At 42.1% G+C, this 20,729-nt stretch overlaps 1 protein-coding gene and 1 long non-coding RNA gene across 2 annotated transcripts; both read left to right on the top strand.

Annotated features, from left to right (window-relative positions):
* The first annotated feature begins 555 nt into the window (after positions 1–555).
* ptf1a (pancreas associated transcription factor 1a) lies at positions 556–2,053 on the top strand. Its single transcript, XM_035634446.2, has 2 exons — positions 556–1,264; positions 1,520–2,053. The coding sequence occupies exons 1-2, from the start codon at positions 643–645 to the stop codon at positions 1,720–1,722; spliced, it is 825 nt and encodes a 274-aa protein (XP_035490339.2). The 5' UTR covers positions 556–642; the 3' UTR covers positions 1,723–2,053.
* Positions 2,054–2,947: 894 nt separating this feature from the next.
* Positions 2,948–10,293, top strand: LOC118311678. The gene is made up of 2 exons (XR_004794047.2): positions 2,948–3,042; positions 9,224–10,293. It is a non-coding gene; the product is annotated as an uncharacterized LOC118311678 (long non-coding RNA).
* Positions 10,294–20,729: the final 10,436 nt, after the last annotated feature.

The following is a 20,729-nucleotide window of genomic DNA, read 5'->3' on the forward strand; positions in this document are numbered from 1 at the left end:
TATAAAGACTATTCTGAATTAAGACATATAATCCGCATAAGACTTTTTTTGAATTTTTATTTTGTGTTCGAATCAGGAATGGAAAACACGCAGATTTACGAAAACCTGTGACTTGTGCGTTTCACTGCACACTGTCATATTCCATCCCACAAACACGAGTAAACAGGAAGTGCATTATCCTGAGCGGCACGTATTTTTAACAAACCGTATCAGCTTGTTTTATGGCACTTTGAGATCGCTTTTAGCAATGAAAAGTGCTCTACAAGCGCAATTTGTCATTATTATTATTATTGTTATTATTATGGCGCTTTTAGTCGGACCCTCTCTTGGACTATTTAAAAAAGAACAGGTGAGTGTTAAAAGGGTTGATTGGTGAACTCATCCCAATCGAGCCGAGTCCTGCACCAGACGGAGGGCGGGGCGTGCTCGGGGATCAACTCGAGGTGCGCCTCGCGGACCGAGCTCTGATTGGTTGGCCCTCCTGGCAAACGGCACGCGACTGTGGATGTCGCTATAAAGAATCCTCGCGTGTCGGCGCCTCCACTTGAACCGAGCGTTGACCGCGAGCAGCGAGCACGGGAGAAACGACGTGTCACTGTTGCCGCGGGAGACGACCAGACGGCGGAAGCAGCGCAGACAAAGATGGACAGTGTGCTCGACCCTTTCTCCGCACTTGACTCGTTCTCCTCCCCTCCTTATTTCGACGATGACGACTTTTTCACCGACCATTCCTCGAGGGACGGACACTTGGACACCGATGACTTTCTGGACGACGACGTCGACTTCCTCGCCAGCCACTTCCAAGACTACTACGGCAAAGACGGCGGCGGCAGAGCAGCGCCCCACGACGCAGACTACGACATCGGCGACCTGTCCTTCTCCTCCTCCTCCTCCACCTTCTCGTACGGCGGCGCCGACAGCAGCCCGGGCACGTCGCCGCACGCGGGCCACCGCGGCGGCGGGTCTCTGCTGAAGCGCAGGAGGCGGATGCGGTCGGACAGGGAGATGCTGCAGCTGAGGCAGGCGGCCAACGTCCGGGAGCGGCGGAGGATGCAGTCCATCAACGACGCGTTCGAGGGCCTCCGCTCGCACATCCCCACCCTGCCCTACGAGAAGAGACTCTCCAAGGTCGACACCCTGCGGCTCGCCATCGGCTACATCAACTTCCTCGCCGAGCTCGTGCAGTCTGATCTGCCAATTAGAAACTCCAGCAGCGAGATGCACGTGCAGCCCAAGAAGGTCATCATCTGCCACAGAGGAACAAGTAGGTCCAAGAAAAACGGAGACTAAATAGCTGTCGCTGCACAGTCGTCTTTGTATGCATCTCTGACCCCGAGTTTGGAAGTAGTTCACATTTATTCTTATCCATTGTGACATGGTCTTGCAAAATTGAAAAGAAAAAAATGAAAGAAAAAGAAAACAGAACGACAGTGAAATTGATGAGATAAGACAACGTAAAAAAAAAAAGAAAGAAAAATGAGACAGTATTAATGTTCTTGTTCTCCTTTCCCTTCCCCAGGGTCTCCATCCCCAAGCGACCCGGACTACGGTCTGCCGCCGCTGGCCGGTCATTCTCTGTCCTGGTCGGATGAAAAACAACTCCGGGAGCAGAACATCATCCGTACCGCCAAGGTCTGGACCCCGGAGGACCCGAGGAAACTGCACAACAAGCCGGGCTTCATGGATATTGAAAACGAGCCTCCTCTCGGCCTCGTAGCCTAGACAGGCACCCCAGCCCCTCGGACTTGTAAAACACTGTAAATGTGAAGACCAACGTGGATTATGTTAATGTATGTGCACTTCACGGCGCATTGTTAAAACATGTGGACACTATGTGAGCCCACTGTACAGTTTCCAATATTGTATTCAGTGTTGTAAATATTTTATTTTTTTATCATGTTGATAATTTCATTTTCTCAGGCATCAGGCAATCATGTATTTATTTTTTTCACAAGTGGTAATATATGTCTTAACTTAATTGCAATGGATTTAAAATACTTTTATAATATTGTACGGTGATTTATATTTATATACAATCTGCAAATAAAAGCACTTGCTGATGAAAACTAACTGTCATATATTTTGTATACAAAAATATTTTAATAACATAATTATAATCTGATCATCTGGTCGGTTATGTTATTGTCGGTTGTATCTGGGTTTCAAATTATGAGCTTGATTATCAATTCTTAAAACCTGAATAGTCTGAGGGAAATTCTTTGACAAGTTTCTGTCAGTGGACATTTCGGGGAGATCATAGAAAACCCTGCATAACAACAACGTTTTTTTTATGGGGATTGGCTCTGGACAAAAAGATCTGAAAGCAAAGTTTTCCTTTTTTTTAAGATAACATGATACCGACTTTGATATTCCTATCTAAAAATTAAACGCACCACATTAGATTTTATCACCGGCCAATATCACTCATCTATTTATTCGTATCGTGGGCGGATCAGCTCAAACACTTATTCTGTCGGACCTATAAATAATAAGCCTAAATGTCTATGTAAGCACACGCATGAATGATGGAGCATCGCGTTGTGCAGCACCTCCGTCATGATGACATGGGCCCTGCCGCACGGTGCAACCCTGTCAGCCGCTGTGCAGAGGGGGAAACTTTAAAACAACTCTAGAAGGGGACGCTGACAGTTTACACCAACTAATAGCCCAATACGGTGACATAAATATGCTAATGAGATGCTAATGTGAAGACACTATGCCCACAACAGCTGAAGGTGTTTAGAACGCAGAGAGCAGTGTGGTGGGAAGCTGTTGAATGTTGCTCTGTGCTGCCAGGTGCTGCCGGGACAGATTTTCCCGTGGTAGCGGCATCCCTCCAACATGTGTCCCCACGGCCTCCTCTGCGCCCCCCCCGCCCCTCCTCCCCACGCCGCCACTGATGCTGCATATATGAACCATGCGGGCCCAGGAGCTGCAAACACAAGGCCAAGGCGGCGTGCATAGCACGGCTGCAAGCCCAGTTCTTAGGATTATAGAAAAAGAAAAAAAAAAATTGGATTCTGAAAACCTCCCGACCAACAGGTGGGTGATCTGACATTTATACACCGTACTAGACGAGTCTTCTGCGTTCTGACTTTTTTTATGGGTGGACTTTTAGGATGCAACATTATTCAGCTTTTTGACCTCATTTGGAAATACAGGGAGCTCCAGTCCCACTACCCCTCACCCCCACCCCTCCCTCCCTCCCTCCCTCCCTCTCTCTCTCTCCCTCCTCAGCTCCCTACTCTCCAGGTCCTCAGAGTCCGTCCTCTCGTTACCAGTGCGTCAAGAGCATGTAATCCTATTACAGACATTAGAAAGTCAAATGTTAAGGAGTAAATGCTGGCAACTTCATCTCTTTGGCAGGCCTGTTCCTCTTTGATTGCGCAGCAGCAGAGCCCTGGGTTAAAAAACAACGATAGCATTGTAGTTTCTTGCACCTTAACGCCTTTGTGTCGTTGATGGTTTTCTAGAGTGCGGCGAGCAGAGCGCCTCTCAACATCCTTTGGTCCGGTCGCAGCCAAGCGGAAAGGACAGGCTGAAATATTCGCGGCTATCTTGTCACTCCGGCTATGGGCTTGGCAAGGCTTAAAAGGACGCGACCATTTCACTGTGTGACAGGTTTTATTTCCTTTAGCTCTCGGCAGGCCCGGACAATATGGACCACGCCAAGCGGTAATTTGGTTGAGAAAGGCTCGGCGCAGCGCTCAAAGGCCGCTGATTCACCATATAGTCAGGCGGCGCGCTTTCATACCTACAGCTCGCCGTACATGGCAGACAGCAGACAGCTTTGATAACCACACTTGTGCGACTGCCAGGATGGAAAATGCTTTTATTGTAGCACTTTATTGAAGCTCAGACTTCTGAGTACAAATACAAAAATAGTCTCTTTCACAGAGGTGGCACTTACTAAGGCATCCATCCAATTTCCATTTAGCACAAGTGACCTCAGTATTTGATATATCACTGTTCCGCCTAATGAAGTATTTTAATTAATTTAATTAATTACATTATGCTGTTGCGGAGTTTAGTTTCCTCCACCAGCAGATTTTGAAGTCAGGTCGAAATATTCTAACGTTACCTGAAGATCTCTGAGGCTTCTAAAATATCCCATAAAGGTTTTTATTGGTTCTGTTCATAAATCATCAGACTTAGTTGCTTTAACTTTTAAAATAAATTTGAAATTAACTTCACTAAGAAACCTTCTAATTAATATTTCCGTAAGGTAATTACTATAATGTATTATAAACCCAGAATGTCCCAGCTCAGCATTGAAGACATGAATCAGTCACTTTCCTTCTCTCACTCTGAGGCATTTGATCCTTTTTGGTTTGCGGCGCTGCAGCCAAACTGCTCAAGGCCACTTTATGTCTTAATAGAAAATAGATGTATCAAATGGCGCTTTTATGCACCGGTGGCTGTGTATGGATTTGCATCCACTGGGGAAGAGAAAAAGGGTATTAAACTTCGCAACAGGTCAAGTGCATCAGTGAAGGTGTGAAGCTTTAGTTAAACAATAAGAACTGGTATCACCTCTAATGCTGTCAAATACGCTTTAAGCGCGTATTTTCTGGCACTGAAGGAGACTTGGTGTCTGTAGTGTTTGCAGAGCGGGAGGCAGGAGGTGATATGTGGCAAGGAGGGGAGTTATGATCGTTCATCTTTCCTGTATGCTCTTTTATGAGCGCCCTCATGAGCGCTTCCCTGTCCCGCTGGAACAGATCGCTCTCCACCATGTTGTCCGGGGATGCACCTGTTGGCTCAAACGTTGTCTCTTTTCATGTCCTTGCGCCTGAGTCTCTGGACAGCAGCTGCCTAAAAGCAAGCAAAGAGAGAGGCCCTTGCAGTGTCTTCGAGACGGGTTGGCACCGTTTTCCACGTATTTAATGTTCCATCAGCCTTTGTCCGAGACACAATATGGCAACTGTAAAGCATGGCATTTTGTAATAATAAAACACATTTTCAATGATGTGACACCGGGCTGAAAGAGCAGCGCGGGCTAGCCAGGCTTAACATGTCCCCACATTTGTTTTGTGCGCTCCCAGCCAATTACCAGCGAGGCCTTTTCGCCTCGCCTTGATAAGCCAATTAAATTTATGTCTTCTATTTTTTTTCATTGAGAGAAAGGAGGTGGATTTGGTGTTTTCTTCTCCTAGGAACTGTGATTTTCTATCCATCACCTGGCGCTTTCTCCGCAAGACAGCAAACTGCGCCCCCGAAACCATACGGCTCTCAACATCCTGCACCATTGTTTGCGTGTTGATCACTCGTTATCGGGATTTAACAAACAAAAGGCTATGTTTTGTGTCATATTTTCATCCGCAAGATTAAGCAGATGCTACGATTGTAAAATCCAAACTGTAGGGCTACTCAAGGCTGAAAGAGAGACGGGCACTCGGCGCGAGCAAGGGAGAGTAAAAAGCTTTGGGCACATCTTCAGAGGGATAAAACATTTAGGAGCCATAAACAGACTTCAACCTGCTCTATTTCAGCCTTTGTTTTGTTTGAGAATAATTAATGTTAATAGGGACAGGTTTGTATACTTTGAATGCGGGACCACAGGTGCGGAGTGACAGGATGAATAACCGGCCCTGATTTTTGCCAAAGCTCGAGGGCTCTTGTCCAGAGTCTTCAAGCTGATGGAAAATATTGTCATCTCTTTGATTCTCAGCATTACTTTCACCGAGAACAAAGCCGGGTGATGAAAAGCTTATGTTGGAGTGAAACCGGCGATGACGGTGCGGCTCCAGACTCCTAAAAGAAAGAAAGGGGCGACTCAATGGCGTTGCGCGCTTCTGGTTTTGTGCGCAAGTGCTCCATCTAACTCAAATAATGGAGCCTTTCCAACTTTTAAAGGGCCACGCTTTACCTTTAATAAAGACTGGACGGCTGTAGCCATTAAGCATATGGTGCCAAGGCGCTGGTCTTTTGTCCTCGTGAAGCCCTTGAGATACTAACTTGTGTTCTTTCCGGGATATTTAACTTCTCAAAAGCTCCAACTTTTGCGCCGGCAATGGCTCCGGGACGCACGAACAGCTTATCCCATTGAGACAATCTGGGTGGCTAAAACAGAAGCACTGGTGGACAAATAATCAGAAGATGATTATATTTTCTTAACGCCGTGTATGGTGGTGCTGTTAAGGGAAATTACTGTATAATTTCACTATTTATATTTATGCATTGACTTTGGTAAGGCTGTTTTGCGCACGTATATGCATGGCAGCGCATGGACAGACTGTGGCGGAGGTGACTGGACTAAATTTGAACTCTCTTGGACCTTGTCTGATCGGGACTGCAAGAATAAAATAAAAGGTTACTCCGAAATTTCTCCTCCGGATAAATTGTGTTGTCAAGCTCATATGTCTGTAGTGTACAAATTAAAAGTGAATTTTGGTGAAATAGAACACCCAAAAGTAAGTCAAAATTAACATTCTACCGAGCAACTTCCTTTTAAAATAACATTCTAGCAATTAATTTGGATTTCGGATGCAGTGCATTCATGCGTAAAAGCTGAATGCCGGTTTCCAGTTTCGCCTACATTGCGTAATTGCGCGTCTGGAGCGCACAGGTCTAATGTATGCGCACTTGGCTGCAGCTCACTCCCCCAGAGATCCCTATAGAGACATGCGATGGGCCGTGTCAACACACAGGACCATTTATTTGTCTAATGCATGGCTTTAAGACGTGGCTTATGTCCAGCCAGAAGGAGGGCCAGAGGTTCAGCCAACATTCCATTAGTGCGGCCTGATATCATGCATCTCCTGACAGATTCATAATGATCCATCAAGATAAATTTGCAGTCCCACAGTCCCACAGTCGATGATTATGAAATATCAGACGCGACGAGCAAACGGCCTCTGTGACTAATCTGGGAAAACTCGGTGTGTTTTAGTTTTTTGTTTCTAATTTTCAAAAATAATTCTGTTATGGAAATAGAAGCGTTGTCTTGGTCTGCCTAGAAACATGTTTTTTTTGAGTAACTTTCTCCCCATGAAATTCACATCACTGTTATATCCAACCTCACCATTAGCCTCAGAAATAACCAAATGGTCATACCGGTCAAATGTGTTTGTGTGTGTCTGTGTGTGTGTGTGTGTCTGTGTGTGTGTGTGTGTGTGTGTGTCTGTGTGTGTGACGGAGCCAGCTGGCTGCCTCTGGTCTGTAACCCCCCCCCCCCCCCCTGGACGCAACACGTCAGCCTGACCTCCGAGACGGAGGACGGGAGATGCGCCTTTCACTGAATTAGCCACAAAGACGTCTTGCTATGATCTTTGTTGTGGTTGAAAGCAGGGTGGATATGAGAGGCATTGTGCACAGCTTTTGCGTGCCCCATCATGAAATATTACAGTCTATTCACGAGGAAGCTCTTTTGAAAAGATATGGAAATGAAGCAGGCTGGGCTGATGTCAGGGCGGATTTTAAGGATTTGAAGGCCGAGGACGAGAAGTTAAAAAATAGATTAATAAATAAATAGGTAACTATTTTCAGGCAAGGATTTTGCCGGTGATTCATGTCCACACATTCACATGTACAAGTGCCGCAGAATACCTCAGTGCAACCCGCACGGGCTGAACCAATTTTTTTCGTTGTCTTTTTTATTTCTTGATTCTTGAAGTGATAAATTACTAATATGCTAATTTCAGTCACGGCCGTTTGTACGTGTGCGTCACCATCCATCTCCTACACTCTGCGCTGCTGATCCCCGTCGTGCGCTAGAGGACACTCAACCCGTTTATACCGGGGCTCTATTGTTCGAATCAAACACTGACTTCACCCTCCAGGGAAGGGAATGTTTCTTCTTTCTTTTTTTTTGGTGTTGTTTTTTTTTTTTTTTTTTTTTTTTTTTAGTTTCCCCCACCCCCGCTCTGTCAGTTGCCAGGATTCAAAGGTGTAAAAGCATGCATCATTTTTCACCAGCTCCCTGTTTTGATATCGACAAAAGCGGCTGCTATGGAACAGCCTCTCCGCTTGTTCGCTGGCTTGAACTTCACTGACGTCCGACTGCTCTCTTTTCCTCGTCTGAAGGCGGCGCAGCGGGGATGGATTTGCAAGACAAATGCAGCTGTGTGTGTGAGCGGGAGTCAAGTGGCACAAAAAGGCCGTTTCAGTCAGCCGATGGGATGAAGAAAGTCAGCATTATGCGGACGTCAAATCAATCAAAAACAAAAGCCACATGCAGAAAATGCGGAGTTCATGTTGAAGAAATGTCAGCTTACCTTTTCTTTTTGTCAAATTTTGAAAGCCCGCAATGAAGCTGTCTTACTTGGTTGCTGCAGTCGACTAAGTTGAAGAAACAGGTCCAAATACTTGAATAGATACGCCGCGCTGTGTGTGTGAGACACAGTTCCTTTCAGCAGTCAAAAGAAAAGTTTCCATAATGAGCGGTCTGAAATGCGTTACTAATATTGACGGGTTTGTTATTTGTTTTGCATTTACAATAATCTGTACAGTCATTAAGACAGTGAGAGTGATGGTCGTATATCGGACCAAAATCTAAACTTGACCCATGTCAAAAGATGTCGTAATGATTTATGCGACTGAATAACTGAATGAATGAGTCATTCTTTCATTTCAGTTAGGTCTGCCCACTGAAAGCAAACGGAGGTTTAGTGTTTTACAGGAGAAATGTGCTCAAATCTCAGCGTATCAAACAATAACTTTGATACGCCCTACCTGAGGTACTTCAATTCACACATGCGGAGTGCCCAGCCAGTTTTGAAAAACAACATCCTTTACAGTCTGTTAATTGGGAATAAGTAACTGTATAACAACAATGCAAGTGAATGTAGGAACAATGTGGACCATAATGTAAAACACACTGTGTCATACAGGAACACAGACACTTGGATTCCTGAAGCTGTTGAGCTGAGAGGTTTCCCAATGTAATAATCCTTATGATCCAAATTCATATCAACTGCTAACAGTGTGATTCTGATCAGATCTTTTAACTGAATTTGTCCTCCACGGCTAACTAAATCTAATAAAGAATGATAACAGGATTAATAACAACAATTTTAGAGTCACTGCAAATGCAACTGTACAGTGAATGAACATATAACTGAGCTTTTTTTCAGCATTCCTCTGAAATGGTGGGTAAGGATTGAAAAGGTGAAAAGTCTGACTGAATGGAAATAGAAAAATAAACTTCCCACATGTGATGGCACTGGTGCCTGTGTAACAAGAGGCGTATACATCTGATACTTCTCTCTTTTTCTCCATGCAGCTGAAGCCCAGCTGACTGTGCTGTAAGTCAGAGCTTCCAGTGGCTGGTGGCCAGTGCTGACTGGGAAAGTTTCCAGGCTCAGATGGACTGTGATTAACCCAAGATGGGTCAAACTCTGCAGGAAGCCCTCCACAACCAGCCACTCCTTTTTATCCACTTTCCAATGAAACCAATTACTTTTACAGCGAGTCTTGGTGCCCACACTATATGTGTTGTTGTTGAGTACTGCTGTGAAAAGGAAGGCAGACGTGAAGTGGGAAACCCTCCTGAGCTGCTCCAATAGACTGTAAAATATACCTATAGTCAGTATCCATGGAGACCTACTGAAGTGTGAGAGCAGCCAGAGGGACACACAAAAACCTTTCATAAAACCCAGTATATTACGATTGTTACAATCTTTTAAAATTTGTCATCAAAGCAGTTTTTTTTGCCAAAGTGTAAACAAAAACCCTTTCTTTTTTACACTACTTGCTCTTTTTAAGATGCAGAGCAGAGATGCTGTAAGTTCGATTAGTGCATGTCACTGGTTTCTATTCATTTCCTTTTAATTTCACGAATAATAAAACAGACGTCAAAGAGATTAAACTTTCTGAGGAAAGGTAAACCACTATTGTTCTCACTGTGATAGCATTTATGCTGCTAAAGATGAAGAATATGTCTTGTGGAGAGCAGATTTATTTCAAATCCACTATGTGTATGATGCACATTTCAATAATGGTGCTGGGACTGCACACACCCATTAATATCTGCGCTGATACATAAAAGGTTCACTACTTCCTGCATTGGCACAGAACTGGGGCTAAATCATGGAAAATTAAAGTGGATATAAGTCATGAAAAACTGCACTGGATATTAAATGATCACCACTGGTGTTTGAGAAAGTTCATTCAACATCTTAGAATACCAAAAGAATATATAGTCCCCTAAATATAAAAGATTTTTTCCATCAAGATCATCAATAATTCCCTGTGAAATTGGTGAAAACTAAAAAAAAAAAAAAAAAAAACTAAGTTAAAGAAAGGGAAACAAAATTCCTGGATCTGCCCCTTTGTCCGGATCTACACCAAAATTGAAATGTTTCTTTCTTGGTACATGTCCTATTCTTCCACCAATCCTGAAGCAAAATGCGTTATCCTGATGGCAAACAAACAAACAAACAAACAAACAAACGGATAGTTGTGAAAACATAACCTTATTTCGTGGAGGTAACAACATACATTCAACAATGATAACCTATATGCTTTGGAGAATGATAACTTCAGTGACATCCTAAACCAATGAAATTCTATTTGTAACTCAGACTTCCTGTTTACTCATTTTCATTCCAATTCAATATTCTGTATCACTGTGTATAAAATGTTAAATGTGTACAACATGGGGATATTGTTATAAAGCAATCCACAAAAGTCTGCTTGATATCTACTTGGTGTAAAGGCACTGAGACACTGCCTAGGATAACATGACCATGTCAAATATGATGAATCTAGTTGACAGCGCTATGAGCACTGCATGCCTATAGAAGGCTGCCTTTTTTCACTAAGTGCCTCTTTTATTGGGACTTTCTCATGTTGTGCTAACATTTGGAACATGGGGCATCTGTCTAATAAATGTCAACTGAAATGTTGTTATTAGGTTACTAATTCTTAGTAGTGTAGCAAGGAGAGAAGGGCAGTGGGCTCAGCTAATAAAGCAGTCATATCCCCAATCACTGGCAAGGCTAATTGACAGACACATGAAGAGAGAACAACTAATTGATTATAGGCATGTCCTTTTTTCTAATGGAGTTCCACAGAGGTTGACTCCCATTAAAGAAGTTAGGGATTGTTCACTTTGAGTTTTTCCTTTCCTAAATCTGGCAAAATAAAGACAGGTCTAGGTTTTGCCCTCTTCCCTGCCCCTCATTGTGTTTCTGTGAGCTGTAACTGAAAGAGGAAATGATTTTAAAGAGCATTGGTGGCATTCCTCTTGTGTTACCCACCAGTCTGCACAAACAGTAGCAGCAGTTAACAGTGGAGTTCACCAATCAGGGTAGTGCTTGTTTGTTACAGATTTTGGGTAATTGATTATTGGCTAATTGAAGTGAATGAACTGTACTTGGCTTAATGTAACAGTTCTGATGTTAATAAAGCAGATGTCTTAGTGGGGCTGTTACAGAGAAGCCCCGACTCTCAGTCTCTATCTGAAACAAGATATATGTATATATGCACAAATTAAATGCATGAGAATGGTCTATAGTAAGTGTCTAGTAAAGTATAGTGACCACAGGATGATGAACACTGAACATTTACCTTGTGCAAGCACTTTCTTAATTCTAAGGATATGCACAAAATAAACTCAAAATGGAAACAAAACTAGTCCAAAGCTCTGCTAATGGCCCTTGAATGCAGCTATGTATATACTAAAATATAACTGTACTGGACGTAACATAGATTCAAGATGGTGGTGCAGGTATATTTGATTGTTGTCCTTGTTGGCTTTGTCTTCCTGTTTCAAAATCATTTTAAACTTACATGTTAAGAAAATTGTTTCTCCATCGTGATATGAGGCTACAACTTGCAGTTGATAATCTGATAATGACAACCTCTCTTGATAAGTTTAAAAATATCTTAATATCAGTTGTAATAAAACAATGTCAATGCTTTCATAATGTGCAATTTTCTGCCATTTTAAGCCCCACATAGCCCACGTATATTTTGTGTCTGTTTTCTGCTTAATGTTCTTGTGGTGTAATCTGTACTCGTTTTTCTTCATATAGGACTCCCTGGCAGAAGATTTATTATATCTGTCTTTCTTTTTAGGAAAAAACAACACATGAATAAATAAACCATACTAATTGTTTTCTTCTTAAAGTAATGGAAGTGTGTGTCTTCACCCCAACCTCCACATCTTTACCTTTTGGTTTGTTGTAATGACTTAGTTAGCAGTGAGCATTGGCACTGGAAGCAAGATCAACTAGGAAGGCACCCTGTAGAGCACACACCTCTGCCAAGTCCCAATAGTCCACTTAAATTCCTGATCCACCCTGGAAATTGGTGAACATGTCAAAAACCTAATGTTAAAGTGATTTAAAAAAAAATCCTGCATCCGCCGCTTTAAACCTGAAACACTGAAAGCTTTCAAACAGAAACTGGTTAATCCAACATCATTATCATCATCATCATCAAATTCATTTGGAACCTGATATCTGAGCCTCAGAAAATAAAGCAAAATGAATCCACTGACAGCTGGTGTGACGAGTACTGATGAATGCCATTAATGTATTTCCTCTTCCTCTTTCCTCTTAGTTTAGTTTAATTTATAATGCTGTAGATTGAGGTTTAACTTGCACAAAGAAATGACTGCACTTACGTTTGCAGTGCAAGATAAATCTCATGTCAGATTTACCTCCAAATTATCAATGTGGAGAAATTGAATTATAGCTGAATGCTCCTAATAAAAGTTTCCAAAATGTTCCGTTTCTACCAAAAAACTTTTGAAGTTCTGCAGAAACTGTTACTCTTTCAGGGTATACTGTCCACCACTGCTCATCAGTGCTCGTCCCATGTATGGTAAAGAAGTGAATCACAGCCTCCTCCACTTCAAAGTCTGCTATCACAACACTGTTCCACCATCAATTGACAATTCATTGTGGTTAAAAAGGAGCCATTGGTTTAATCGCATCCCAAGTCATTTTTTGTTAGCTATCAAAGTAGATGTCAGGTCCGGCCCATGGGAGGGGCGACATGACACTTCCACGGCAGCTTCTAAACAGGTCAGCCAAGGGAACCATGGAGTCCAAAGCAGTGGGAGGGGGACACTTTCAACCAAAACCGTGTAACTGAATCTAAACCAGTGGTTAAACCCATTCAGCAGTGCAGGAATGGGGAGAGGCCTAACAATACAATACCATTCATAGGCTAACACAGCCTGTGGAACACAGTGGAATGATCATGGAGGGGTTTTAATCAGCCGGAAAGGCTCTCAGCCCGTCAGCCAGTCAGCCACTCAGACTACAGAGGCTCTTACTTCAAAAAAGCCCCAAATCATTACACCTACATCTATCTCTGTGTTTGCTTTGGACTGTGTGATGCTTGACTTTCTCATTCTTTCAGAAAGCTTAAGGAATAAGAAAAATGTAAAGGCTCTTCAGTTGGCAGCAGCTGAGAGATGTGATGAAGTGAAAGGGGATGGAAAATGGGGAACTGTGAGTCAGGCTGCCCTCAGCCTGACCTGCAGCTTTCAGGGGGCTTGAACACATCAGAAATCCCATTGTGGAAGGTGATTAATTGAGAGTGATAACTTACCATGAACAGAGATTGTTATAGGCTTTAATGCGGTAGGCCTGGCTTTTTAAACGCTGCTTTCACATAGCTTTGTAGTCCAGCATATGGGCCCAGACGTATTCACTGACAAAAGACGAACAGAAATTTATCACGCTTGTATGTCCTGCTAACAACGTGTTCTCTCCCTTTTTGTGTAAACCCAGAAACGTAAGCCTTTCTGGCTTATGAACTTTAACTTTTTGTAAGCTACAACTCGTTAATATTTTAAAAATGAATATGTCTATTTATATATTTTTTCAATTAATTGGTCAACCTACAAACAATATGAAAACTTATGACTAATACATATCCCTGGTTACAGCATCGTTCAAACTTTTTATTTAGTCAGACCAGCATCAAAATGCCAAAACATATTAAATTTAAAGTTACATAAATCAGTTAAAAAAAGCAAATACTAATATTTGAGAAGGTGAACCAATATTTATAGTTTTGTTTTTGATTAATAAGATATTAATACATTGAAAACTATGGTGAACAACATTTCTTGACATTTTCCTCCAAATTAAAATGAACAATTTATTTTGAATTTCTTTGAAAATGCATGCTATGGAAACATGTTTTGAGATATTAATTATACATCAAACATTGAGGCTCATGTATCTATTTGACCCGGTTGGACCAATAAGCAGCATGCTGCATATCAATAATGACATAGCATGTCTATGTTTCTGCCAGTAATGTTGGCAAATCAAACTTTAGTTCTTGAGTGAAAATCAAAATACACAGTTGCATTCTTTTGGTGAGTTTCAGTTTCTCCAGCTTACTTCTTTGTAAATGTCAGCATGCTAGCCTGTCTGTTTATTAGGTTTTTCCCAGTTTTTATATTTCATGTTTCAGCTGTTAACCTCAAGCTTAACCCAGACAGTGAACAGGTAAGTGAACGCCACTTCTAACTTATCAGATGTTTTGCTGTGGAGAAAACAGGTAACTTAAATAATGTAAAAGAATTATCAACAGTGACTGAGCAGATTCAAATATCACAAAATATACTTTTTGTTGATGACTGCAATGTGACTGAGACGAAAAGAAAATCAAAAGTAATGCTGCAATTTAGTTATCCATTCTTATCAACTGCTGGTTTCAGCTTAAACACAAGCAATGCTTTCTTCAGTCACATATGAACATAAAAAAGATTATTAAACCATGGGAAATAACGGCGTATTGACACAGAAAACTGTTCACATTTAGGCTTAAGTGGTGGGTAGGTGTTGTTTCTTCAGCACAAGCTGAACCGCTGAAGAACTGCTGAAGCAACAACATGCGGTCATCTCCTGTCAGGGATTAAACAGATGGACCAAACGGTAGAGAAACAGGGGAAACAGGGAAACGAGAGGCAGCCGAGCCAATCACATCTTGTATGGGGACACACAGTGTTTGTTCTTGGCTTTTCACCGGTGTCAGGACCCCGGAGCCTTGCTCGCTGGCCCTTATCTATCCCAGCTCAATTACTGATGTGTCAGCAGTGATCAATGAGCTGAGAAATGCAGAGGGTGGGGTTGCTGGGACCTGGCTGGAGGTGGCCTGGGACCACATTGTTGGGTCATGGTGGGTGAGTGCAATTGTGTTTGTGTGTGTGTGTGTGTGGGGACAAGGGTAATATGAGGCTATACCCAAAATTTGTGGTGTCCATGTTTGGGGGGAGGTGGAGGGTAAAGTTGTGGGCGGCCCGGCTCACTGGGTCACATTATATCGTTCATGGTGCAAGTGGCTGAAGGCCGGTTTCTTTTTCAAGGGTGACTGCCCTCTAGCACACTCCCTGTCAGCCCTGTTGACTTTTACTTGACTGCAGCACTCAGCGCATAGAGGACGGAGCACAGCGAGAGTGTCAAAGAGCTCGATCTGTTCACAAGCAGGGCAGACGTATTGATAGATGGTTGGACATATGCTGAGCTATTCATAGTTCTTTCAGTGCATGTGTGGATGTGGAGGGAGGTGCTCTTTGATGACCAACAGAGGATCCTACCACATCAAACAGTGTTAGGAAACGTCTCAGTGCAAACTCATGCATAAATGACAACATTTGTCATGATTGCAGACACATGAAAATCACACACACACACACACACACACACACACAGATACCTGCAGGAATTTATATAATTTAAACATTTATAAACCTCATGAAAAAAATTTAAATAACATACAGATACTTGTAACTAAAAAAAAACAGGACTCGCATGTTTTCCCTGTGTATGCGTGGGTTCTCTCCGGGTTCTCCGGCTCCCTCACACAGTCCAAAGACATTTGGAATGGGGTTACATTAATTGGAGACTCTAACTTGACCATAGGTGTGAATTGGAAAGTGAATGGTTGTTTGTCTCTGTATGTTGTGATAATGTCAGATGGGGTTGAGGAGGTATACATAATGGATGAATATATAAAATATATACGATGATCATTCCTCTGTCTTCAGTGCCAAATCCTCCACATCAATTTACAAACCCCAATTCCAATGAAGTTGGGACGTTGTGTAAAACGTAAATAAAAACAAAATTCAATGATTTGCAAATTCTTTTCAACCTATATTCAATTGAATACATGACAGAGACAAATGCAAATATTCAGTCATTTTGAATTTGACGCCTGCAACACGTTCCAAAAAAGCTGGGACAGGGGCAACAAAAGACTGGGAAAGTTGAACATTCCACAGGTGAACAGGTTAATTTGAAACAGTTGAGTGTCATGATTGGGTAAAAAAGGAGCATCCCCGAAAGGCTCAATCGTTCAGAAGCAAGGATGGGGCGAGGTTCACCACTTTTTGAACAACTGCGTGAGCAAATAGCCCAACAGTTTAAGAACAACGTTTCTCAACATACAATTGCAAGGAATTTAGGGATTTCATCATCTACAGTCCATAATATCATCAAAAGATTCAGAGAATCTGGAGAAATCTCTGCGCGTAAGCGGCAAGGCCGAATACCAACATTGAATGGCACGGACCTTCTATCCCTTAGGGGGCACTGCATTAAAAACCAACATCATTCTGTAAAGGATATTACTACGGGGGCTCAGGAACACTTCAGAAAACCATTGAGGGTCAACACAGTTTGTCGCCACATCTACAAGTGCAAGTTAAATGCAAAGCGAAAGCCATATATCAACAACACTCAGAAACGCCGCCGGCTTCTCTGGGCCCGAGCTCATCTGAGATGGACTGACGCAAAGTGGAAAAGTGTGCTGTGGTCTGACAGACCACATTTCAAATTGTTTTTGGAAATCATGGACGTCGTGTCCTCCGGGCCAAAGAGGAGAAGGACCATCCAGCTTGTTATCAGCGCAAAGTTCAAAAGCCAGCATCTGTGATGGTATGGGGATGTGTTAGTGCCCATGGCATGGGTAACTTGCACCATTAATGCTGAAAGGCACATACAGGTTTGGAGCAACATATGCTGCCATCCAAGCAACGTGTTACAACAGCGTGGCTTCGTAGTGAAAGAATGCGGGTACTAGACCTGCCAGCCTGCAGTCCAGACCTGTCCCCCATTTAAAATGTGTGGCACATTATGAAGCGCAAAATACGACAACGGATACCCAGGACTGTTGAGGAACTGAAGTCATATATCAAGCAAGAATGGGAAAGAATTACACCAACAAAGCTTCAACAATTAGTGTCCTCAGTTCCCAAACACTTATTGAGTGTTGTTAAAAGGAAAGGTGATGTAACACAATGGTAAACATGCCCCTGTCCCAGCTTTTTTGGAACCCGTTGCAGCCATCAAATTCAAAATGAGTGAATATTTGCAAAAAAACAATAAAGTTGATTAAAGTTCATTAAATATCTTGTCTTTATAGTGTATTCAATTGAATATAGGTTGAAAAGGATTTGCAAATCATTGTATTCTGTTTTTATTTACGTTTTACATCCCATGGAATTTTGGTTTGGATATGTATTGTCATACATTGAACAGCTGCCATGGTGTCTTTATTTGACTTATTCACTGAAGAGTTTTTTTCAGTTTTACAAGATCCAGTGATTGGGAGATGCATTATTGTTGATGAATAATAACGGGGGGAAAAAGTCACTGTTTTTTTGTTCTACACTTTCACAAATGATGTAATCCATACTTGTTTTTCAGTAGGTGTATAAATGTCTTAATTTTCTAATCTTCTGCAGTTACTGTGTAATCCCCTCACAGCCTGTCATTTTGTTATCAGCTGTATACGCAGGAGAAAAGACACAAACAGCATCACAGAGAAACAATCTGCTCAGATGAATAGGCTGGCTTCTGTTCATCAGATAGCGGTCTCAGTCTGTGGTGTTAGCTTCCATATTGATGGGGAAGGGGGAGGGGTTGCTTAAACACCCCCTCAGGCTTATCTGCGCTAGTCATGTAAGATAAGCTCATTAAGTCTGCAGACCAATTATCACCAAGTCAATACCAGAGCAGCACATTATTGCAGTCAACTCAGCTGTTCAGGTCAATGTGAGTCTCAGCTTCCTCATCGGGACGTTCAGGAGGAAAAACAGCCATGATCTTTGCTCTTTTCACACTTCATCACAGCCCTGAGGAAAACACTGCCAGGTGTCAATGGTGACATGCAGCTCAGACTCATTTAACCTGAGGTATCTTTCCCACTGAAGTTCTGACAATAGCTTTTGATAAAGGATTTTTGACATCAGTGGCTTCAAAATTCCTGAATCCATGTTATAAAATATCAAGTTTCTTTAAAAAAAAAAAAAGAGAGAGACTATCACATGATGTGCTGAGTTTGGTCTCAGTTTGAACAAGCTACTTGTAAGATTACGATCGCACCCCCTGCTCATTATCTTCATTATGTGTCAAAGTAAGGCCAACGTTTATATGAACTGCACCTCAGTACAGACAGATTGCCAAGAGAAACCAAAAAAGGGATTTTCATACCCGAGAAAAGACGGAAAATCATTTTGAGCATATGAAAAGCTTAAACCATCTGTATGGCTGGAAGTCAGCAGGATTAAATGATAATATTGATTTTTTTTGTTATCTTGCTAAGAATTGGAAAGCTAAGTGTGTGTGTGTGTGTGTGTGTGTGTGTGTGTGTGTGCGTGTGTGCGTGTGCAGTAAATGCATTTGTTTTCTCTGTGGCTGATAAGACAAATTAATGTCTCAATCAGCGTGTGAATATTCATTTGCTGAGTCAAAAGCTGGATGGGACAAGAAGGGCTTAACTGGACCTGCACCTGGTGAATTCCTTGCACTTTGGACAAACCTCATCTGAACAAAGACACACACACACACACACACACACACAGACACAAACACACGTAAGAGGCAGACAGGAGTGCCGATGGCAAAGCCACACAAAGCGGCTGTGCTAACTGGGGCTAACCAGCTAGCTAGCGTCCAAATTCCTTGAACACATCCTGCCGAGCCATCTCCTTCTTCACCCGGTCACGATGCATCTAGAGCAACCACACACAGCGACAGTGGTGATTCTCCATTCCTGATACATTGACAGGACGTCTGACGACAGTTACGGCGGGGGGGGGGGATCGAAATGCTCATTGGCTATTGCTTCAATGCGTCAGGCGAATATGTCGCTCGAGTTCAAATATTCCGACTCGAGCGACTGAAGCGACTAACGCAATGCCCGCGGCCAGTGCCGCAAAATTTGCTCCGGTGCTCCATTAGACACCACGTCTCAGTCTCTGTCTAACAAAGCTGTCTTGAGGTGTTGTGCATACGTCACGTGTGTCAGTGAGTCAGTCATTCAGCCATTCCTCCTCGTTGCTCTGCTCTGCGGTTCAGGCAAAAACGATAATGGAAGAGGAAGCCTAGTGTTGTCCATGAAGATACAACTCATTGTCCAAGCATGCTGTGCTTTTGTCTGTTAAGCAAGTGCGAGCAAGAATAACCCTCATTTTTCAGTTCTTGAGAATGAAGTCATTATGTCTTCATATATTATTCACAGCCAATAAAGTGAGATGCTCATAACCGAGACAGTGACCTGTATGTATATAGTATACTTGATTGGTTTTGGCTGATATAGAATTTAATCTTGGAAATTTAGACTCCAAATGGTATAGTCAAATATAACAGGTAAATTGCTATATGAACTGGATTGCATTTAGATAGCACTTTTCTAGTCTTAACGACCCATTAAAGCTCTTTACACCACAACCCCATTCACACACACACACACACACACACACACTCTCACACACACACACACACACACACACACACACACACACACACACACACACACACACACACACACAATCATACAGCACTTCTATTCTGTTTAGTGGGCGACCTGCTCCAATTCTTGAGGCACAGCCACAGTGTGATGGTTCCCAATCGGTTTTGGAACATTACTTTTTTTGAAGTAGAAATATGTTTTGTTTTATTTCTTAAATGTATCTTTCTCTTCAGGTTACTTTTTTTTTATTATTGTGGTGAGTGTTAATGAGAAGAGACTCAATAATGAAGTTTCAACGGAATCTTTCAACAGAGGTCACAGATCAAATCATATTCAGTTTGTCCTCTTTTATACTGCATCCTCCTCCTGCCACGTTGTCCAAGTTCAGGTGTTGTTTGTGTACACTGAAGCCCTGATTGGATATCTTATTCTACCAACTGGTTCCCAGTCTGTGTGTTCTGGTTGTGTAGTATTTCTCTTGATTTTAGATTTTTTTGTTCAGTTTGATACCTTCTTTTAGGTATTTTGATTAAGTGGTTGTGTGTCTTTCGTGTTTTTTCCCAGTGTGCCAGAGACCAAGCAATACAGGAAACTTGGTCTTGCAGGTCGGTTTTTTTTTTTTAAATTGCTTAAAGGCATTAGTCAAAACTAAAGTCAGATTGTCTCACAGTCAGTGAAACAGAAGTCTACGTGGACCAAACTGTGATTTGCTTTTCATTGCTTTCACACAAAATGCATTCAATGACCACAAAATCAAATCTTTTCTCATTCATACTTCCAACTGCAAAATTTTGTTTTTCAAATGCTAACAGTTTTTAAAGCTGTTAAAACACATTCAAAAGCAAATTAAATGTATTTCTGCAGAAACCATATTAAAAATGTATAGAAAATCTAAGCAGAATATTTACAATAAAATGAAATAATCATTCCAAACATTGCCAATTGCATTTTCAGCATACCCAGGTGTTTTTAGTCTCGTTACCAAGCAGACAAAAGGGGACAGCTTCAGGAGGATTTTGTTTGGAAAACATTGATCACAGAAGAAAGGTTGTTGGAGAAAG

The sequence above is a fragment of the Scophthalmus maximus genome, chromosome 5, assembly GCF_022379125.1.
Source record: "Scophthalmus maximus strain ysfricsl-2021 chromosome 5, ASM2237912v1, whole genome shotgun sequence".
Lineage (NCBI taxonomy): Eukaryota > Metazoa > Chordata > Actinopteri > Pleuronectiformes > Scophthalmidae > Scophthalmus > Scophthalmus maximus.